The sequence below is a fragment of the Taudactylus pleione genome, unplaced genomic scaffold (genome assembly GCF_031769625.1).
Source record: "Taudactylus pleione unplaced genomic scaffold, aTauple2 ptg001827l, whole genome shotgun sequence".
NCBI classification, from domain to species: domain Eukaryota; kingdom Metazoa; phylum Chordata; class Amphibia; order Anura; family Myobatrachidae; genus Taudactylus; species Taudactylus pleione.
In genome coordinates, this window is record NW_028286224.1 from 2,260,098 (window position 1) to 2,274,060 (window position 13,963).

A 13,963-nucleotide genomic window follows, 5' to 3' on the forward strand; every position below is an offset into this window, starting at 1 on the left:
GTATAATTTTACCTAAATTTCCTATCCCATTCAAATGCTCCCTAGGTATTGTTGTAATTCATATACCTTATACTGTTTTGTTATTTCCATAATTTATGTGGCAAAAAAAAAAAAAAGTATAGCTCAACCCAAACTGCGTATAAATGAAATTTCGGTCACGGATATCAAAAGCTTTCACACTGATATATTTCTTCTTCAGGGTCCATAGGGTTCTACAGGGAAACCATGAGGGATATTATGGTTGGAGACCAGGCATCAAACAGTTAAAGCTTCAGCTCCCAGGATGCCTCGGGGTCCTCCTCCATATATACCCCGCTCCTAGCCATTCAGTTGTTCGTTTGGTGTGGCAGGATCAAGAAGCACCTTTGTAACGGGACTGCTCTGGCAGTCCTAAGCTTTTATTTTGTGTTGTTTTTTGGGTTGGCAGTACTAAGCGTCTGATATAAGATGCATATATTGCAACTCTATCTACCTCTGCCGGGCCACAACACCAGTAACTTGGCTGGTGATTTCGGCGGGTCGCAACTAAGCTTGCTAGCTTCTGTGCTGCAAAATGGACTGCAACTGGATGTACAGAGATGTCAGGTAAGGAGTCCTCGCTTACAGGGAATAGAGTACGGCAGTCCTTGCTTCTTGTGTCAGAGCGCACCAGAAGCCGCTGCTGTTAGGGCCTGGGATTATCTGCGTCCTAATTACACCACCGGGGCCTTAGTCTGACGCCGGGTTTAGGCAGCAGACGCTTCTGCTGCCACTAGGCCACCGTACCTGGCTGGTTAACGCAGACTAGGGGAGGTAGGCGCTCCCCTCAGCAGCTCCTCCCCCGACCAAGACGCAGTCCCTATGAAGGGTTTTACGTGTCTGGGTTGCTCCGCCTACCCTCCACGTATATAGGAGACGCTCACAGTCCACGCTTAGTGTGCCCTGTAGCTGTTTGTCTCAGGAGGGTTTGGGTCTGTCTCCCTGTATACCTCTCCCTTGATTACTGGAAGGACTTGCTATTGATGAAGCGGTGAGCTCTGCACAGCAAAACTTGTCTAGCACCTGACTAATAACGCCTGCCCCATTTGGGAACTTTATTGTGGATCTCCGGACCGGCATCTTTCCTTTGAAACTCCAGCGACTATTTCATTTCCACATCATTCGGGACATTCACCCAGTGGGATGCGATTGCTGCTATAAAAGCTAGTAATTATACTTGCTGGACATTAATCCGGAACACCACTGAGGATCAGTGACTAACACCTCACCTTGTTTACCCTACCTTGGATTTAACCATCATACACATATACTTTATGAAATCTTTTTTACAATTGAACTCATTTTCTTTTATTTCTGATGTTTTTTTGAATTTTTATTGAATATATGCTGCTTAGTGTGCAATATTAAATGTTACTTTTCAATTCAAGTTGTATACCATTTATATTTTCAATTCAGCGATTGCTATAATATGCTATTTATGCATTGTCTGACAATAGAAGACCTAAATAGATCTAGGAGATCGGATATATCACAATCTGGCATCTAGCGCAGGTTCTTCCATTTATTGGCAGATGACCTTCCTGATTTGTTCATCTTCCCTGAAAGGTGTGATGACCTGTCACTGCTCCCCATCCATTAATACTGGCATGTGTGGTGAGCAGTATCCAATTTGAAATCCAGAATGGGTGCCCTTTGTTTAGATGATCCTTTCTCAGCCACCACAGGAGGGAGTGACGATGTTGCATAACTTAAAGTAAAAAGATACACGTAATTTAAAACAGCCTGGGTCATTATGACCAGTGGCAGCTCCAGAGGTGGGGCTGCAGTGCAGTCCAAAATTTAAATGGGGGGGAATCACAACTACTGCTAGTGCATCTCGGCCAGAGATGTTTGGCAGCATTGAAAAAGGTAAGTTGGTGTGGCTCCTTTTTAAATTTTGGACTGTGCTGCTGCCCCACATCTGGAGCTGCCACTGGTCATAATGACCAGGGTCGTTCTAAATTACATGCATCTGTTTACTTAAATTTATGCGACATTGCCAAACCTCTCAGTAGAGAGCTGCAGGCAAGACCTATCCCAACACTCCACTCACAGCTCTCACTTCTCCCCTAGCCAGCCCCCCACCCATGGGTAACAGAGAGAATGGCAGGAGGATAAAGAGGAGGGAGGGCATATATGAAAGAGAGAATATGAGGGAGATAGACAGATTAGAGAGGGAGGAAGGGGAGAGATGAAAGAGACAAAAGGGGGACAGATGGGAAAGAGGGTGAAGATACCAGTCTGCTCTAAGCTGGCTCAAACCCATCCCAGAATCAAACAAGGGGGACTGCAGAGATCAGAGGGGGGGAAATGGAGGGTTGGGATAAAGGTCAAGAAACAGGGGGGGGGGGGGGGATGAAAGAGACCTAGGGAGGCATGAGGCTGGAGAGAAGGGGGGGGGGCTGAGAGAACACTGAGGGATGGGGCTAGAGATATGGAAGGGGCAAGGCAATATGGAAGGCACGATAGCTAGAAACCCAATGAATGACTAGTCAAAAATAGTAGTCACACAATTGGCCTGTGTCCACACATTCATTCTTGATATTAATAAAAACTTATAAACTTTTATATTTTGAGTTGACCAACCACCCTTGAAATATATTCGTTAAGTCCCTGGAATCTTCTGTCCAAACTTGCATAAACTATTTCAAACCTCAGTTGCATCACCAACTGTTATAGTGGGGTACTTGTTATTTAACCAGACCTGGAATTGGCTCAGGCATTGCCAGTGGGTATCAGCATATGGATGGGAGCAAATGGACCTGGCCCACTATGCCTGTTGATGGCATAAACATTGAAGCACCATTTTTAGTTGAGTTTGCTTTAATTCTGTTTGTTCTAATTTTTGTTATGTATTTCATTGTACTTTGTGTTTAAAGCCCTGGGTCTGGTTTGATATTGCTCTACATGGGTCATTCTTTTCTCTGCACATGTTGTTGCTTGCTGTGATTTCTGGCTAGTATTATGTGGCTGTTTTTTTTTTTTTTTAAACTTAAGATCTTGCTCCGTATCTGCCAAAAGCTGCACTATCTTGCGATTTGGTGATAGCTTACCCTAGTACTTGTTCCAGTACTGAATACTTTTGTATAGTGGTTTGAATTATGTCTGATATATAGGAACTGGTTGTTTCTTATATACATGTGCTTTTACCATCAATTACTGGATTTATTATGTTCTCATGAATCACAGTCCTTCATGTGTAGTCTCCATCTAATTATGTACAGAGAGAACCAAATTCACATTAGATTATTTTTTTTTTCCTTTAGCCTTTTTGTACCAGTTTTATCTTCAATATTTTGTTTAATGGTATTATGTGTAAAACAGATTAGCCTCAGTCAGTCCAAATCTGCTCACGTGTAAAATAAACTCTTAATTTCCCAGACGTAAAAGCCTGTGATGTACGTGTTTATGATGAGCAATTTCAGACAACTCACCAACATTCATATAAAAAAAAAAAAGGTCAGTGTATTTACTTACTCTTTAGTGTGTTACACAGGATGTATTTCCCCACAACTGCTATTCCCATCACAAAATAGACCTTCCCCACAATAGAATGATTTATTTGCACTAATCACTTAAGTAGATAGGCTAAACACAGTGGAGTGGGCAGATTAAACTTTACCAGGACTGACTAACCTGTGACCGTATTTTCAAAACACAGGTCATATGTGGTGCTAGAAAGCTGGCCGTACATTAGACCAGGGGTTCCCAAACGCAGTCATTACAATAGGTCACTAAAATGAATTATTTACTTAAAAAAAAAAAAAAAAAGTGTGGGGATGCACCTGTAGTTCATCAAGTAAAAATTCCAAAAAAAACCCCCAGAGTTGAAGATTAAAAAATAACACTTAATAAAAAAAGCAGACAAAATTTACTTCTTTTATTTTATACTTGCATGTTTACATTGCTATGAAGAAGTCTACCTGTAAAAATTCGTACTTAGCACAACTGAATGGTTTTAAGAAGAGATAGTAAAGACTTTGTTTACTTGTGCTTCTAGCACTGGTAGAACTCCACGTTGAGGAGACCACCACAGTGACTGGGAACCTGTCACAGAGTGGGTAACTGCCACGGCGCAATCCAGGAGCAGAGTCTGCCAGTGCTCGCAGCAGAAGTAGGCGGATAGAGTGTCTGCCTATATCTGTTAAAAGTCGTTTAGTTGGGGGACAGTGTTTAACTTTCCCCCAACACTGAAACCAGCATCACCCAACTACTGTAGTTGGGATAAATTCAATATTGTTCAATTTCTCCTGCTATTTGAAACAATCTTATTCATCCTTCTCCCTGGGTGTAGTAACAAACTACCGAAAATTGTTTGCTCCCACACACCAGAAGAATATCGTTCCAACCAGCCCACTAGTTGAAACAATAATTGGCCACACGTACCAGTTATAGTTCACAAAATATAAATATTAATCTTAAAGAATGAAACAAACTAAAAAAAATAACCAACTATATTTTATTCAGACAGATGGCTCAGTTAAACTTTTATAAGACAGGCAGTTTTATCTTGTATACATTTTGGCTAGAAGTTAACTAAAAGATGTCCACATATACAATACCCTTTACAATGCATATAGAAGGTATGGCGTCTACATCAATGATAGAAAAGGCAATAAAAGTCACATTGAGAAATAAAACAGACGAAGAAAAAATGGCTAGAGAAGGTGGTTTGTTTTTGCTAAACCTGCAGTACAAAATTGCATGTAGAAAAAAATAAAGATCTAAAAGGGTTTACATTAGAGTAACAGTAATACTTTATTATCATTAAAAACATGTAAAACATTTATATATAACATAAAGAGATTTTTGGAGAACGCTGCATATTTGTCATTAGTAGCTGTAGATAATTAACATGGTCTTATTATGGAGTTCTCCTCCTAGTACGTAGATAAGAGTTGGTGCTGCAGGCATAGTGTATATTCACAGTGTTCCAGTTACTTTTGTGTTTGTGTGGCTTATTTACAGACACCACATTAAAGGAATGACCCTGACACAAAACGATGTGGCTATTATGAGAATATTTACAACATAGGTATTAACCTTAATTAAGCATTCACTTACATAAAGCCAAAGGAAAACAGAGTGTAGGAAGGCAGTATTTTGCATAAAATACAAGACATGAAATAGTACATTTGTGGACAGATTCAAATAGCCAGGTTCTGGCGCAGTAGCCAATTCTGTCTGCAGGATGTAGAGGTGCGGGCAGAATCAGCCTACTGTAACTGTCCGGAAGCTCACACTTAATTGAAACCGGCTCTTATGGGTGTAGATTTAATAGACTGCATTGAATTCTTAGGGATGAGCGGTCATGGGGCTCAGCTGTGCTCACCCCCAAGAACTATGATACAACAGAATCTTAGGTTTTCCTGGGCACCTCTAAGGGGTACAAAGAAAGATCTGTGCTGCTGGGGAAACTGTTGGAACGCCGGCACCACAAGGCTGTTGCTGCCAATTAAATACCCCCAATGTACATTATTAAACTAATAGTAAACACTACTTTTGTTTTAAACAGAACTAGATAGGAAACTTATTTAACATATATCGCAGAGGACCTTGCATACATCCAGCTGACAGCACTCAACCTTACTGACGATTACCTGGGGTGTGAAACTAACCCATAAACTATTTATGGAGATTTATTTTATTATCTATATAAATACTCAATTATAAATGTGTAGAGGTCATTTCCTCAATGATCCAGTAGAGTGAAATCTAGGCAAGAACCAAGTACCCAGAGAAATGACCTCCTGAATGCTGGACATGTTTCTCATAGACAGGCTGGATACTAAGCTTTTAGGGTTTGTCCAGCACTCCACATTGGTAACCCCACTAAATGGACCAATCAGCCATATGTGTTGTCTATAATAAGAATTTTAAATAAAAAAAAAAACCCTGCAAAGAATGTGTTATTGCTGTGGACACTGCGTCACTGCGGAAGGTTTGGAAGACACATGCAGAATAGGAGGAGCTCTGTGTCTTGATTTCCTCTCACACTTTCTGAAGTCTGTCTCCTCATCAGTCTTTGCTGGTCCAAATCTCCACTCCTCAGCAGATGACCTATAGGTAAACAGTCATTCTAATTTCAATAACATTCACATATGTTGTAACTAATTCTGAGAATTTGGCCAGAGGCTTGAGATGTACTTAAATTACTTGTCTCACCGTCCAGCTGAGCTTTATACCATAAGCGGTCAATGAGACTAGATTCCCAATGGCCATATAAGTCACATTTAAGAAGGACTGTTCCCTATGAGTCTATATACAAACCTGATCATTAACAATAATTCTAATTATTCAGGCTTCATAAATGTGAAGGCAGAATTCATATGTTGTACACACACTCCCCTAACAATACTCCATAAAAACAGCACCTAATCATCCCTATGCCTGCTCTTATAGACGACATCAGTGTGTTTCAGAGAAGTCACTAAGTTTGCACAAGCATCCTGTTCATAAGCCAATAAAAACTGTGCAGTCTCCACGTCTCAGTAATGTAAAGGGCATGTAGACAGGTGTAATAGGTTTCATAGATTGACTTAAGTTAAGCGGTATATGTACAGTGATGCAGAGGACAATAACATGGTCACATAAGCAGTTACCAGACAGTTTAGGCTTATATATGCACTATTATGAATTTGCCATGATATGTTTGTTATTTATTTGCAACCACTGTTTATCTGGTAACAGGAAACACAGTTGCAAAAACTGCTAAGACTTTAAAGGAGACCAGGTAAGAAAATTAAACAAAACAGAAAATAGATGGACACTATTAATCAAGCTCTACCTCATCACTGCATGTATATTATATTGGCTTCTTGTTTTCCCATGTAAAGCTAATGTTCAGGTGTGCGTGCCTTTGTGTGATGTAACTATGCTGTGTTCTTGCTTGCGTATAGCTGTGTGTGAGGAGTTGGCGCGGATGTTGTACAATCAAAATTACTGTAATGTTAAAAGCAACTCACAAATGAATAATATATCTAGAACAAACATTCATGATCCAGTTGTCAATATCCAATATGACACAGAGCTACTTACTCCTAAGACAGTATGTATATGGGTATATTCAGGGTAGATGGCATCTGGAATTGCAACTAAACCCCAATTGGAATAATACCAGAATGAGGGTGTCCTGCTTCTTTACATAAGGCCAAAACATTAGCGATCTAAAGTTCTGGTTGAAATCACCTTTCGGACAATTTTTTTTGTTTGTTTTTACCACCCACTACTGGTAATAGAGCTCAGTGGTCACCCCCCCAGTGTCAATGGGCCTCCAATGTTTTGTGCCCCCCCCCCCATGTGTCACTGTACATTAATTTAATATATTCCCCCAGGCCAACAAAATAATTTGTGGGGCATTCTCTCCCCCCCCCCCCCCCCCAGTGATAAAACATGACCACCCCCTGCGACAAAGTCCCCCATTCACCTTATTGCGGAGCATGGGGGATGGATCATCAGAGTCCCCTTCAGCAGCAGCTCTCTGCACACGCAGACATCAGCATATTTGTGCTTGAACGGGAACTATGTTCTCCTCCTCACACCTTTAGTTTAGTTGCATGCTCCCCGGAGTGCCGTTCACACGGCATTAAAGGGTACGATTTCAGGAGTGATGTCGGCTATCACAGACCGCAACATCACTCCCAGGGAACCGGAGCAGGAGATCTGTTCTGAACTACAGAACGAATTTCCTCTATTACAGAGGAGGGAAGCAATCATGCATGGGATACATCCTGGTCAGGTAAAGCACTCCTGGCTGCGGTCACATCTCATGTGTTAGATCCATGCAAGTGGTTAAGGGAGTGATGGAGTAAAAGTGTATGGTTGCCCGGCGCAGTGATGAAGGTTGAGCAAGTGGAATACAGGATCATCAGTGGGTCAGTCTGTGCAGGAAGCAGTATAGTGCCTTTGGACTGTATCCTTATCTGGTGTCTGGCCAGGGTGCAGGTTATAAGTGTGCAGGAAGGGCAATGTTATCAGTCACTGGGAGTGTAGGCGAGCCGACAAGGTGCATCGGAGAGTGAGTGTGTATAGTTTTAGGGTGAAAGGTATGTCCATGATTCTGTTCACAATTTTCCTCTTCCTGCAGCAACTTAGCTATACAGCATATGATCTATTCTTACGCGTCAAAAATAAAATAAAGAATACAAATTACGCACAGATTTGGGTGCAAGAAATGGCTGAAAGCAGAAAATAGCCTGCAGTGTGCAGGTAGATGTACTAAGTGTGCAGAACTAGTACTTTTAGATGTATTATACTCAGTTGACAAGTGTTTTAGTTAGTTATGAGTATAGGGGCACTTTTAATATTTATAGGTTTATAGCTACTTACAATATTCTGGAATCCTGTTAAGGTTCATTTTTAAAAAAAGTACTTTAAAAATAATATTTTCCTCACAAAATACACCTAGTTTAATGAACACTTCAACCAACAATGTGAAAACTTGACTTTTCCATCTTATTCGCCCTCCTTTTCTCTGATTTAGACAAACCCAAACCATGACGAGTCATGACCGTTTCAGAATGCTGTGCTCTACAGCTAAGGAACAGTACTTGATGTTTTCTGTCACACAATAGCGCACTTCCTTCTGCCCTGAAACTTTCATATGACATCATTCCAACACTTCATCCAAGAGTCTAATGCCGCGTATCAACTAGTAGACATGGAAACGACAGCACGATTATGACATTGTAATCGTGCTGTCGTTTCCCTGTCTAGTGATGTGCCTAGACTGATCGCTCACTCGTTCAGTCTAGGCACATCCATCATCCCCGCACATGCTGAACCTGACGGGATCGTCAGGTTGACCAGCATGTACGGGCAAGGATAGATGTCGGAAACGACCAGCGGGCACACGCATCGCTGGTCGTTTGAAACCAAAACATGCCTGATGCATGCACGATTAGCAAGCGATTGCACGATAACGACGTCGTTATCGTGCAATCGCTTGCTAAAATCGCTAAGTGGATACCCCTCTTAAGGTCAAATTTAGCCAGCAAGACACTAGACTATAATATCACCACTCTCCTGCCCATTACACTTCCTTTACCCATTTAATATGTAATTTAATTCCAAAACATGCTTTTTACCCCACACACAAATTAAAAACATCAACATAAGAAAGTCTTCTCACTCATAATTGGGGTCACAAATGTGGTGATGTAACTGTACTGCAACCAGTGAGAGGTCTGTTAGGCTTAGTTGTCCATGCTGAGTGGCTTAAAATACGAGTTGCTTTATTTAACCATCCAATAGGAACATTCACAAGCATTTATCTGCAATGTCCAGAAGCCCTCAGAATGAAAGGCAAGATTGTGATAAGAAAGAGGTTAGGACCCAAAGGAGCCATTATAGTCACTAAAAGGCCCTTTCAGATATTTGCAGGATATTTTCGTGAAGCGTGCGCCCAAATACCTTTCGTTTCAATTAGTAATGGCAAGTCGCATGTTAGTTCTGCAGTGTACAACCTATGTGAAGTGCATGAAATAGTGGGGAAATCATCCTGAGGCTGAACAAAAAGTGACATATAAAGATAGCACGAAGGCTGTTAGTGGCCATAAAGTATTGGGAGGTATAAGCATCAAATGCTTGGTTTTTGCAACTTTTAAAATGATAGCAAGCAAGTGTATTTCAGCAAATTAGTATCCTAGATTAGTTTGGGTTACATTAAAAAGTGTCTCTATAGTGCTATGTAAGTGTCTATATACAATTTTGTAGATTGTTGAAAAAAAAAACTCTTGCAAATCCCATCTGCAAGTTCAGAAGCCTCTTTCCCCATCAGTACAACTCCTCTACATACATGTCCCATATCATTTAATACAAAGTTCTGCTTTTTAAAGAAAATGGCCTGAAAAATTATGTATTTATTGGCAATATATTCCTTACATTATTCATTGGATGGGTTGTCCCAGGGGTACTTCACCGTTTCCCAACATTTTTGTCTTCATTTTTCTCCTAGTATGGGACTAAAATCCACATCCATGGGTTTTTAATCCGCATTAAGCAATTTTAGGCCAACTTGCGGCTAATTGAATAGACCTCTAAAAATATACTATGTTATAGCAAACATGCAAATTATACATAAAGTGCTGGAGTCCATACCAGAAAGTAATTTGTATTGTGGAAGAAGAGCCAATAAATCAATTAAAAAAAGCTCAAGTTGATGTGTAATATATACATATATATATATATAAAAAAAAAAAGTACTGAATCTGTGTATCAAGTGTTACAATTTAATATGTACTGCTAAGCGGTACAGTGATAAAAGACATTAGTGGATACTGTATATAAATATACTCACTACATAAAAAATAAACATAGAGACGATACACAACACATTTATGAGTATATATATATATATATATATATATATATATATATAAAATCTACAGTAGGGCTACTGTAATATAGAGTGGTATCATAGTGGGCTGTAAGTTAGACTTTAAAAAGTGCATGTTTTTAGTACACACAGGCAAAGAGTAGATTGTAACTAGGTACCTATTGCAGAATTAGTTTAGTTTGTTGCAAAGGAATTAGTATAAGTACAGTCACAGATAAATCATTAAGATGCATGACGCAGGTTACTGGTATCAGACCTATAACAATGCAGGTTACTGGTATCTGACCTATAAAGATGCACTATGCAGGTTACTGGTATCGGACCTATGACAATACATAACGCAGATTATTGGTATCGGACCTATAAGAATGCATGATGCAGGTTGCTAGTATCAGAGGATTAAGGTTAGGCTACAAGGGAGGGGGGCGGGAGGGTTAGGACACTTACCTAGTTGGGTCGGCATTCTGACCGCTGGCATCCCGACCACCGGGAACCCAAACCCAATCCATGAAAAGCAGCAAGAAGAAAATTGGCCCACCACACTGATTAGGAAAACCTACAGCAGATGAGGTTAATATACTACTACAAGCCTTGTAAGGACTGGGAAATTAGCGTAGAAAACTAAACAGTGAGCCTTTTGCTAACAGACTTATCAGAATTGTGCATAATGAGTGAATTTCAGCCACCCAGCACTATCCTGCTGAAGGGGTCGGATGGCCAAAATCAGATTGGCTCTGTGCTTACATTACTGTGGCAAACACATTAACAGAGATCCCTGCCCTGTCTTTAAGAGGCAGGGTGCAGTTTGGACGTGTATCTCAGCGTGTATTGCTGGACACAATTTTATCTGTGTCCACCCAACAAGTGGGCAATATCTGCAAGAGGCTTTAAAATTTTTTATTATTTTATTTAAAATTGTTAATCTCGAGATCAAACCAATATAGAGTTTTCAACACTTTTCATTATTCCAAAGTATTATACTGCCCCTACCTGACTACTTCTTAATACTAGCCAGCTGGCAACATTTTCTGATAGTTTAGAGGGGATGGAAACCCTGGGCTACATTACATCACAATTTTTGATAGGTAAGAGGACTCAGCAGCATCAGAGCCTACACGGTAGAACAGAGTGTCCCAGGGCAGGATGTTAGCCAATCACTTGATGTTCATATCCACCATTTTTGGCAAAGTACACCTCCCAGCATTAGTGTACCCCTGCCAGCATCAGTGCACCCCTACCAATCATACTAAATCATGTGATGGGGTGGGGTGGGAGCATAGCGCCATGTAGTGCAAATATAATTGTATAAAGGTGCAATTATTACTTTAGTGATGGGATACATTTTATCCTTAGATTGTCTCCTATAAGGTGGGCACACATGCACCCAACAGGCAGTCTATATCATGCAGGTCACACGCGTCAGATCTGTATCTAGGACACACTTGAAAAGACAAAATTGAACAGACAATCAAAAAGTAAGGAGTCTTCACATGGAGGGCAAGCAGATTCTCTCTTCTGCTCAATAAAAATGTCCAAAGTTTGGAAATAAATTCTGGGAGGGGGGAAGGTAATCACAAGTCAGACCAGTTTGTATGAAAACTTCCACACTGGTGGCCCAGATAGTGCAGGATAAGGGGAATATTTTCTGAAGTGTGAATTTTTAATAGTGGAGATATTGCCCTTAGCAACCAGATTTTACCTAACATTTATATAGCACCTTCTAGAAAATAATAGATAGAATCTGATTGGTTGATATGGGAAACATCTCCACTTCTAGAAACCTGCATCTTAGTAAATATACCCCTAAGTATCTGTGTTATCACCAGATTGCTTAAGGACTTGTTCACTTTTGGACAATTGTTGCTAAACAGGTTACAAAACCCTTTCTAGAGCTCCCTATATGAATATTCCATACTACAGATGTGTCCACATACATCTAGCCTCCTTGCGCGTTTAAAAGCCCTTCTAGTCGCACCAGGAACAAAATGAAAATTTTAAACTTAAAAGTGATTACACATAGGCATGCAGTGTATACTATCAATCAGCATTAGCTGCTTGTGCGTCCTATTCGCACCACTTTGTGAACAAGACGCATTTTAGGGTAAAAAGTCACAAAATGACGCTCGGCGCTACAGTCTCGTACGATGCTCATGTATTGTGTAACGCGACTTGTAGCACACGGAGGATAGATGTATGTGACACATCTATAGCTATATTTGCATCAGATCCCATAGCTATACTAAACACTACCACTAGAGGACTACCTCCTACTCCTGTGCGCTGACTGTGATACAGTACTTACAGTCCTGGCATTCACAGCTAGTATCTATAATGATTATAATGTGCTATACTGTGATTGCATAATTTAGCTCATATTGAGATGTAGGTGTAAGGAGCACAGAGAAGCTGGAACTCATGAACTCAGTCAGTCTTTAGCCAGGAGCAGTGCAGAGGCTGCAGTCAGTGTGGACATGAAAAGTAAATAGAGTGCGTGTGGGTCTCCATACCAGAAACCCCTATTGTGACCTAGAGCAGAACCACGAGTTGCAGCACAAGTCAGCTTTCAGATTTTGGTAACAGGTTGCTAACAGAGGAGAGCCACCCCTTACCCAATTAACTACAGTAGTGACAATTTTTTAACGAAGACAAACACTTTAAAAAGGACAATACCAATGTACTCCTATTGATGCTATACTATGCATCTTACCATTACACTGCATGGTATTTTCCCTGATGAAAACAGACTTAGTATGTAATCTGAACATATTGTCATCAGAATGCCTTACTGCAGAATGAACCATGTATGTACACAATACATAATCTCTTTGGAGATTTGGTGGGTGGGAGGGAGGTAGAGGGACTTCATCATGCATCATGCTTAAACTTTGGAGGGAGAGTTATCAAAGCTTGGAGATAAAATGGAGGGAGAAAGTACCAATCAATCAGCTTCTAACTGTCATTTCTCTTTCATCAGATCTGGGGGACACTGGACCATGCGGGGTTTGCTTGTTGGTCCGAAGGAGCTGGCACTTATATAACTTTAAGGGAGTAGCTCGTCCCCTCTGCAACCCGTGGTCTCCAGTGTTTGTTAAGTGCCCAGGGAAGCTGTCCTGTTTTTCTTAGGGCTGCTCTGCAGACCTGTGCGGTTTATTTGTAATTCATCTTTTTAATTAATTTACGTTTTTCGCATCTAAGAATGCTAGTTTCAGTAGGAAAGTCTTGCGTTCAGGTTTTTCTGAGTGTATCCTTCCCTGGGGCGGCTTTTGAACATCCCCATGGTCCAGTGTCCCTCAGATCTCATGAAAGAGAAAATCAGATTTTTTTTACTTACAATTAAATCCTTTTCTCTGAATCCATCTGGGGGACACTGCGTTCCCACCCTTACTCTCAGTTGTTTGTTCGTGAGTGAATTGTGGTTGATCTGTAAGTTACACTAGGTGGTTTACCCTTGGTTTAGGGTTACTTTTGAAGTTGTACTTAACACCAAGGGTTGCAGAGGGGAGCAGCTCAGGGGAGGAGCTACTCCCTTAAAGTTATACTAGTCTATTTAAGTGCCAGCTCCTTCGGACCCTCAAGCAATCCCCCATGGTCCAGTGTCCCGCAGATGGA

General features: G+C 40.7%; 1 protein-coding gene across 1 annotated transcript in view; it reads right to left on the minus strand.

Annotated features, from left to right (window-relative positions):
* Nucleotides 1–4,459: 4,459 nt before the first annotated feature.
* Nucleotides 4,460–13,963, minus strand: part of SPDL1 (spindle apparatus coiled-coil protein 1) — an 87,623-nt gene continuing 78,119 nt past the window's right edge. The window contains exon 12 of the mRNA XM_088465049.1: nucleotides 4,460–6,078. Coding sequence (XP_088321175.1) covers nucleotides 5,928–6,078 — 151 coding nt within the window. The 3' untranslated portion in view covers nucleotides 4,460–5,927. The remainder of the gene's footprint in view (nucleotides 6,079–13,963) is intronic.